Source organism: Malus domestica, chromosome 03, assembly GCF_042453785.1.
Source record: "Malus domestica chromosome 03, GDT2T_hap1".
In the NCBI taxonomy this organism is placed as follows: Eukaryota; Viridiplantae; Streptophyta; class Magnoliopsida; order Rosales; family Rosaceae; genus Malus; species Malus domestica.
The window spans coordinates 26592108-26601359 of NC_091663.1; the positions used below are offsets into that span (position 1 = coordinate 26592108).

The following is a 9252-nucleotide window of genomic DNA, read 5'->3' on the forward strand; positions in this document are numbered from 1 at the left end:
AAAGATACCACCCCTGGATGGAGGAAAAGTACTTCCAGAGAAGATGCCACATCTACGTATGAGACACATAAGGCAAGTGAAAATGATACCACACTTCGGTACTTAGAAGTTTCGTGATTACTCAATGGCTTGGATCTTGCAAGTCCCCAACCGAAGAGCTTCCCTCACTCGGGAACTTAGGGAAGCACTGTTTGTACCATACTTAACCAATCCCGAAACTACTGAGCACCGGTCAACGTTATACAGTCAAGGACCCAGAAGAGTTTCCCTCCAACCAGGAAGCCAATCACAGCGCGACACATGTCGACATCAAAAGCCAATCATAGCGCAACACGTGTTAACATCAGAAGCCAATCACAACACAACACGTGTCAATGTCAGAATGAAACTAGAAACTCTCTTCTATAAATAGAGATCATTCTCTCACAATATTTCCTAATGTCATTTGTACTAAATCATTCACTAGTACTCATTAAATGAGAGCTTGAACCTATGTACTTGTGTAAACCCTTCACAATTATTGAGAACTCCTCTACTCCGTGGACGTAGCCAATCTGGGTGAACCACGTACATCTTGTGTTTGCTTCCTTGTCCCTATCCATTTACATACTTATCCACACTAGTGACCGGAGCAATCTAACGAAGGTCACAAACTTAACATTTTCTGTTGTACCAAAGTCCTCACTGATTTTGTGCATCAACAAAGGGTTTACACAAGTACATAGGTTCAAGCTCTCCTTTAGTGAGTACTAGTGAATGATTTAGTACAAATGACATTATGAAATATTGTGGGAGAATGATCTCCTTTTATAGAAGAGAGTTTCTAGCTTTGTTCTGACATTGACATGTGTCGTGTTATGATTGGCTTCCGATGTTGACACGTGTCGCACTATGATTGGGTTCTGATGTCAACACGTGTCACGCTGTGATTGGCCTGGTTGGAGGGAAACTCTTCTAGGTCCTTGATGGTATAACGCTGACCGGTGCTTGGTAGTTTCGGGATTAGTCAAGTATGGTACAAACAAGCAACATCATTCACAACCCTAACTGCAATAGAACTCAAAGATACATAAACTTTTTGGGGAAAAAAGAAATTACAAGTGCTTCTTTGTCGACTGATTCGGACCGGATTTAGAGTTTCAGCTGGGATTCTGTGAGTGAGGGAGCAAAGGCAGAACCGAACGAGCGCTAGGAATTGGCCAATTCGGACCGGATTAGGTGGTTAGCGCCGTGCAATCTTCGTCTTCTAAAATGGTGAGGTGATGTGGTGTCGTCGTTGTCGAAGGGAAGAAGAATGTGGGTGGGAGGAAGCCTCAAGTCGAGGACTTGAGTGTGGGAATCTTGGCGGCCTTGTTTGGGATTTCGAAGGAATGAAATTTGGGAGTGGGTTTTGGAGTGTGGGATGGATAATGGACTAGGTTAGAGACTGTTATAGTTAAAAACGGGCCGTCCAGGGGCCTGTTATTCCAAATACTAGGACTCGGCCCGCCCCGTAAATACTATCGACCCACCCCGCCCCGCCCCGTTTCTATTCTTAAAAAATTGGAACCGCCCCGTACCCACCCCGAACCTGAATTACCCTTCCCTACCCGCGGTTCCTATACCCGTTTGCCCACCCCTAATTTTGACAATTTACTGCACTTTTGATTAGACTTTATAAAAAGAGAACTTTAACGAAAAGTTATTGGTACTGTTCATTTTAACGAAAAATCAAATTTTTACACTAAGTCAATCCTGGTACTATTCACTTTACCTTTTATTTTGTCCTTATCGTTAAAACTCAAAGTTTTCAAGCTAATTTCATTAGTTTTCCTTTAGAAAAATTGCTCATTGGATCAATTTTGGCTGGGAAAAATTAAAATTGTCATTCATTGATAAAAACTACTAAAAACGCAACAACACCAAAGACACTCTCAGATCCATTCTTCGGTGCTCTGTCTTGACTAATCAAATTTAGGGCGGCGAAGAACATATGAAACACCATAAAAGTAGCTTAGTTGTGTTGTTGTTGTTTGAGCGATGGTTCAACTTCGAAAAAAGGAAGGATCGTTCCCTTTTTTATTAACAAAGGACACTATTGACTTTTCATAGCTAAAATTGATAAAAGAGCAAATTTTCAAAAAGTGTGATCAAAGTGCAATAAATTATCAAAATATGTTTAAAGTGGGTAATTGCCATGAAAAATGAAAATGAGATTGATGACGTTAGGATTCTTAATGAAAGGGTGAAATTGAAAGTTAATCATTAGACTCCGTAGTCTTCACCGCATAGAAGCGCAGCTCATCGTTCATTTTCGTCCGCATGAATAAAAACGAACTTTTTCAACCGTGATGATCAGCATCAAGCACACGTGTACATCTGAGATTAAAAGTTTCCGCTATGGAAACCAAACCGAAGTATAAATATCTAGTCCAGCAGCAGTTGGTTGGGGAAACGCGCATTCCCTTCTCATCGTCTTCCTGCAACTTACTGTGAGTCATTTTCTTCCTGTAATTTTCTTAGTCATTATTGCTTTCAATTTCTTTTGGGGATTTCGATTCGAAACCCTAGATTTTGTATCAAAGCAGTGATCAACAGGTACCTTTGATTTTTTTTTTTGTTTTTGGGGAATTTTGTTTTAGAGAAATGTTCTTGTCTCTGTTTGCGTTATAATTTGTTCTGGTAAGCTTTGAGTTCGTGCATAATTGATCGGTCATCATTGTTTTTGTGCTTTATTTTATATGGTTGATTACGAAATTGGGGTTTATTTAGTTGAGCTGACCTGAATATTTTGAAATTTGAACTATGAACTATGAATTTGCCCCTTTTAATCTGAATTTTATGAATTTCCATGGAAGGGAAACAGTTATCAAAGGAAAAATTGAGTAAAAGAATGCAGTGCTACACATTGATGACCTGTCTCTGTCCGCAAATCGTTTTTGTTCACTTTTTTCACTGATTGTTGTGTCCAATCTTATACCTACTAGAAGATGGAGTTTATATTTGTGTGTACATGTGATTGCAATTTCTGGTGTATTGTGTGTAAGGAAACTCAACTGTGACTCCGGTGAAGTATTGTTGTGATTACGATTACACTAGTTTAAGGGTTTGGAATGAATATGATTTAGGTGATTGATGAGTTTTTTATTGGGTCAATTAAGAATGGGTTTCTTCGTGCAGTTGAATATGGAAACCAAACTCAAGTCTGTAACAGCGGCACTCTTTCTGTGCTTCCTCTTGTTTCCGTTGGTTTTTTGCGAGTCCAACGATGGGTTGCTCCGGATTGGGCTCAAAAAGAGGAAATTGGACCAAAATAACAGGGTTGCTTCCCAGATTGATTCCAAGGAAGGAGAGTCTCTGAGAGCTACGCTCCAAAAGTATCGTCTGGGTGGAAACTTGGCTGATTCTCAGGACATTGATATTGTATCTCTCAAAAATTACATGGATGCTCAATACTTTGGTGAGATCGGTATTGGCACTCCCCCTCAGAAGTTCACTGTGATATTTGATACTGGTAGTGCAAATTTGTGGGTGCCTTCGTCTAAGTGTTTTTTCTCGGTGAGTTTCGTTGCTTTAGTTTCTATATCTTTTGTATGGTATTTCTAGTATAATTTCCTCTCTTTATGCTGCTAGATAGGAGACAATGTAATTATTTTGAGTATGAGTGCAGATTGCATGCTATTTACATCCAAAATACAAGTCAAGCAGTTCCAGCACCTACAACAAAAATGGTTTGTTTCTTCAGCATGATTGCTATTTTTATTTTATTGTTGTTAGTCCATGCGTCATGTACCCATTGGTGGAATATTCCCATTAATTAACAGAGAGGTCATTCTGGTGTCTTCCATTATGCAGGTAAGCCTGCAGCCATCCAGTATGGAACTGGAGCTATTTCTGGGTTCTTCAGTGAAGATCATGTAACAGTTGGTGATCTTGTGGTTAAAGATCAGGTTAGTTTAGCATTAGTCATACATATTCAACATAGTGTTGGTGGTTTGCCCTTACTAACACAGGCAGTATGTTTCAGGAATTTATCGAGGCAACCAAGGAACCCGGCGTGACATTCGTGGTAGCCAAATTTGATGGCATACTTGGACTTGGATTTCAAGAGATTTCAGTTGGAAATGCTGTACCTGTGTGGTATGTTGTGTCTCCTGTGCTGTTATTATGAGTTTCTGCATTGTTTTGTTCTGAAGGTTCTGTGTCATTGACTCCCAAGGAAAGTTGATGGCACAGGAATTTCAGGTTTCATTTTCCAAGAATTCTAACTTTAGGATTTCTGTAGGTATAACATGGTCAATCAGGGTCTTCTGAAGGAACCAGTTTTCTCATTCTGGTTTAATCGTAATGCTGACGAAGAAGAAGGAGGTGAAATTGTTTTTGGTGGAGTGGATCCCAATCACTACAAGGGAGAGCACACATACGTTCCTGTTACACAGAAAGGCTATTGGCAGGTTGGTGTCTGATTGTTCATTGTTTGATAAGTATCAAGTTCGTGAAAAAGTTCTAATATTATGTTCTTTATTGCTCTTGTTGGCAGTTTGACATGGGTGATGTTATGATTGATGGTCAAACTACTGGTAACTGAAAGATATTTTATGTTTGCTTTCTTCTTTCTTACACATGATATTTTGTTTAGTATGATTTTATTGACTTCTAGTCTGATGTAATCATAACTACGACAGGATTTTGTGCTAGTGGCTGTTCGGCTATTGCTGATTCTGGAACTTCTTTGTTGGTTGGCCCAACGGTGTGTATTTGTGTGTTCTTATGTGTTTTTTTAAGTTCTGGAGTTGAACATTCTCTGTTTACTTCTCTTAATTAGATGGTTCAGAATTTATCAAGGGTGGCCTTGATGCATCTCCTATAAGAGAAATTCTATTCATTTCTTCTACTGTTATTCTTTTGCACATCATAATATCGAGATGCATTCCTCTTCTTTCTTCTTTTTCTAACGATATTGTCAATTGTGGTTTTCTCATTAATCAACGCAAATTTTATTTTCTAATTATTCTATTTTATTGTGGAAACATACGGGGTCCTTGGATTTTGAGCTGGTACTTCAGCAGTTATTGCTTTCCTATTGATTGATTATTCTTTAGACAAGGAAAATGAAGTATTTTCATTAACATTTGGTTGTAACTTTGAGTTCAACGTATTTGCGTGTGGATGTGCATGTTTATGTGTTTATTGTTCGCTTTTTTTTTTTAATTTGTTGTTCCTTGTTTTCATTTACAGACTATTATTACTGAACTCAATCATGCCATTGGAGCCTCTGGCATTGTAAGTCAAGAATGCAAGACTGTAGTTGCAGAATATGGGGAAACCATAATTGAGAGAATTTTAGCAAAGGTACAATTTTCATGCTCCCATGGTTATGTAAATCGATCAACCACTTGGTTTTGCGAACTCGTAAGAGATTTTTAAATAGCCGACCCCACTTAGTGGGAAAAGGCTTTGTTGTTGTTGTAAGAGATTTTTAAACCTACTACTTGTTGATTTCTATGTAACTGTAATGTATTTACAACTTTTATTTCGGCAGGATCAACCAGCGAAAATCTGCTCTCAGATTGGTTTGTGCTCATTTGATGGGACTCATGGTGTTAGGTTAGACTCATTTTGCTTTCTGAGGCACATGGTAGAAATATGTTTGCTTTGAACTACAATAACATGGCTAACTTATTAATTATTATACATGTATATGTGTCTGCAATCATATTTTCTATATGTTTATTTATTGTATTTTCAATGCACTCTTTATATATGTTTTGCAAATGTGACTGGTCAGTATCGGAATCAAGAGTGTTGTGGAGAACACTCACAAGGTATCTGGTGACTTATCTGATGCAACGTGTTCTGCTTGTGAGATGACGGTTGTTTGGATGCAAAACCAGCTCAAGCAGAATCAGACACAGGAGCGAATTCTTGACTATGTGAATCAGGTGAAGTTACCCTTTCATCTGATATGTTTCTGTAGGTTGCTGTTTTTTGGCTTGCTTGTGATCTGGTTTGTAATTGCAGCTCTGTGATCGGTTGCCTAGCCCAATGGGAGAATCTGCAGTTGATTGTGCTGGTTTGTCATCAATGCCCAGTGTTTCCTTCACTATCGGTGGAAGAACATTTGATCTCACCCCTGAACAGGTGCCGTGTAATGTATAGTTGACAGTTTTGGTTTTTGTTTGACGGCATATCTTGTGTTATCTCTTCCAGCCATTGGCCTGTCTTTACATGCAAAGCGTCAACAGTGGCTTAGTTGAGCATAACTAATATATTTCATTTCGTCTTTTCTTTTTTTGATGGAAACCAGTACGTGCTCAAAGTTGGTGAGGGAGATGCAGCACAATGCATTAGTGGATTTACTGCCTTGGATGTCCCACCTCCCCGCGGACCTCTCTGGTACAATCTATATTCTATTTAGTTTTTACGATCATCTTTCTTTTGGTTTCATCGGTGCTTGAAGATCATTGTGGTTGTAGATCCTTTTGTATCTCCAGTCAGATTTGTGAAGTTTGTGGGTTAATTGATGAATTGATGATCCTTTTGTCTTGTTGGCAAGAGAGCAAAACTCGAAAGCCCTTACTAATGTTTTGTTTTTGCGACAGGATCTTGGGTGATGTATTCATGGGTCGCTACCACACCGTATTTGACTATGGCAATGAGAGAATTGGGTTTGCAGAAGCTGCATAGATAAATATTTACTTCTCATGTTCAGTTTGTGCTCGTCTCTTATTCCTACTTTAACGTTGCGGAGTTTCACAATATCCTATCTAGTTCTGGTAGTAATCTCTGGATCATAACCTGCATGTAAATATTTCAGCGATGTATTTTCGACGCTGAACTTAAAACTGAGGAAATGGATAGTTTCCGATGGTGTTTTCGAATGCTATACATTTGATGAACGGTTGTGTATACTTACGTTTGTGATGTCTTATTGTTAGTCGAATGGGGAAGACAATTTCCAGCCCTGTAATTTACTGACTGCTCAAGAATATATAGATGAACGTAGTTAGACCGGAAATATTTGATCTCCCTGGAATTAATCCGGTGGCCGACCGGGGCTTAGTTAAGTTCCCCGGGGAGCATAGGTCTTATGTTCGACTCCTCACGGATGCATACATGATGGGACAAATTTTATTTGATAAGGTATGCATCTACTTGCCAAGTTATAAAAGCGTCAAGTTCATGGAAGCTGCTGTGAGAATAAGCTGAAATCAAAGAAAAAAATTGAAGCTGCTATTTGCAGCTTTGGAAAACTGGTTTTTTTTCAAAGCACACGGAGCTACAGTGCTCCTTTAATGAAAAGATCCACTATCAGACTGTTTTTTTTTTTCCAAAAGCACTTTTACAAAAAAGTTTACCAAATACTCTGCTGATTTATTTCACAGCCGCTTATTCTCACAGCACAGCCGCTTATTCTCACATCAGTTTTTTTTCAAAGCACAACAATACCAAACCAGCCCTAAATCTCCTAAACCCAAAACTCCTCCAACCCGGATTTGGATCCTCTCCTGAGCTAATGGAGAGGATCCTCCTGACCACTAATCATGGGCCGTTGGATTTTTATCCAACGGCTATAATTATTATAACTTTAAAGGGACCCCCTGTTTGTAGCCGTTGGATAAAAATCCAACGGCCCATGATTAGTGGTCAGGAGGATCCTCTCCATTAGCTCAGGAAAGGATCCAAGTCCCTCCAACCCATTCCAATCCATTGGGCTTCGGGGGAGCCAGTCGCTCATCGAGCCCTTAGATCATGTGACGCAAGGCTGAGGTCAACCACAATTAAATAGTTATAAAATATTAATTAAAAAAACAAAATTATAAAAATTAAATAAAAATACAAAATATATAAATAATTTATATTTTTTTCTGTAAATACCTAACCATGTTCTTCCACCTTACACCATATCTCAATATTTTAAAATACTTTCAACCAATCTTATATTATTATCGAAAATTAAAAGTAAAATTATCTTTTATTATTTTATAAATAATAAGAATAATAATATTTTAATATAAATAACCTGGGCTATTCAACTTAGGGGTGAAGACACACTTGGCCATTTACTGTTCACTTGGTGGTTGAATTGCCTACTTTCTGGGGACTTTTTAGAGGTGGAAGTGCTCTAAGAGACAAGATTGCTTGTGGATTACATTTTGTAATGTAGTGTTAAGGGGATAGCACTTCTAGCTACAATTTGGATCGCTTTATCTCATATACAAGTTCCAGACACATAATGTCGAATATTAATTATTGAATTACATCACGTTGTGAGCTTCTCAAGAAATTCACATTTCTTGCTAAGAAATGGGAATAGTTCATCAAAATCTATGGGTTGCGAGTGTGACTAAAATTCGAATGGAGATTGAATGGGAGTAGAATTTCACATGGGATGTCTGAATTTCGAGGAGTATGTAGTGAAGGCAATACAGCAAGGCCAAAGCCTCAGAACATTCATTTCATTTATAGTTGTAAATGTGACATCATCACATGGTAACCTTTGTTCATACAGCTATCTAGCAAACGTCATTGCTAAAGTAGTGAATATTTGGTTGCTTCAAGACCACGCAAATATGTGACCAAGATGCACTCTCTTGTTGTTGATCATATAAAAGCAACTTTAATTTGGATTGATTTAAAAGAATGAGGCCTCTTTATACTATACATCAGCGTTCAGTATACATTACAGTTTAGAAGTTTGGATGCACTTGTTATTTATAGCACATATTAAATGTAAATTTCTAAATAATAAGGATATGCCCATTAAATTTTATTGATCTTTCAATGTACATCCAACTATTTATCAATATAAGTCATCGATGAACTGTGAATGCAGCTTAAAGCATGTACATTAATTTTGCCTAAAATCGAGGTATAGTCAAGATTCAAATGAGCAAAAAAGCCAGAGATATCCAACATGGGTTTGGGCGGTTGGTCCATTTCTTCACAAGCTGACTGGTACAGGAAAAAGGCAAAAAGAAGACAGGTAAATTTGGGAAGACATAGTTTGGTAATGTGGGTCTCTCTCTCTCTCTCTCTCTCTCTCTCTCTCTCTCTCTCTCTCTGTGTCTGCCATAGCTGTAAAGGAGATAAGGTTTCAATGCTTTGCCCCTCAGTCTTGTCTATGCACCGACAGAATGGATCAATTCTTTGATTTCCGTTCTTCACGATGTGATACCATTTATGCCACTTTGTTGCACCAAGAATAATTAGGCGGATGCAATCGTCCAACATTGAAATTTGATTAGTCCAACGGTTAAATAATTTCTGATT

At 38.2% G+C, this 9252-nt stretch overlaps 1 protein-coding gene across 2 annotated transcripts; it reads left to right on the forward strand.

Moving 5' to 3' along the window:
- The first annotated feature begins 2332 nt into the window (after positions 1 to 2332).
- Positions 2333 to 6949, forward strand: LOC103443260 (aspartic proteinase A1-like). 2 transcript variants are annotated; one of them, XM_008382077.4, is made up of 14 exons: positions 2333 to 2471; positions 3160 to 3537; positions 3650 to 3710; positions 3835 to 3929; positions 4007 to 4119; positions 4265 to 4433; positions 4520 to 4559; positions 4665 to 4729; positions 5218 to 5331; positions 5522 to 5586; positions 5768 to 5921; positions 6001 to 6120; positions 6287 to 6375; positions 6582 to 6949. In XM_008382077.4, exons 2-14 carry the CDS (start codon positions 3166 to 3168, stop codon positions 6664 to 6666), a joined length of 1542 nt encoding a protein of 513 aa, XP_008380299.3. In that variant the 5' UTR covers positions 2333 to 2471; positions 3160 to 3165; the 3' UTR covers positions 6667 to 6949. The 2 variants fall into 2 exon arrangements, with proteins under 2 accessions (XP_008380299.3, XP_028954476.2); XM_029098643.2 differs by having other exon boundaries at positions 2438 to 2577.
- The last annotated feature ends 2303 nt before the right edge of the window (positions 6950 to 9252 follow it).

Excerpts from the sequence above, each read along its gene's own strand:
- LOC103443260 (XM_008382077.4), top strand. The coding sequence starts at position 3,166 with ATGGAAACCAAACTCAAGTCTGTAACAGCGGCACTCTTTCTGTGCTTC. Across the intron at positions 3,711-3,834 it reads CAGCACCTACAACAAAAATG|GTAAGCCTGCAGCCATCCAG; the intron begins GTTTGTTTCTTC and ends TCCATTATGCAG. Across the intron at positions 6,121-6,286 it reads TTGATCTCACCCCTGAACAG|TACGTGCTCAAAGTTGGTGA; the intron begins GTGCCGTGTAAT and ends GATGGAAACCAG.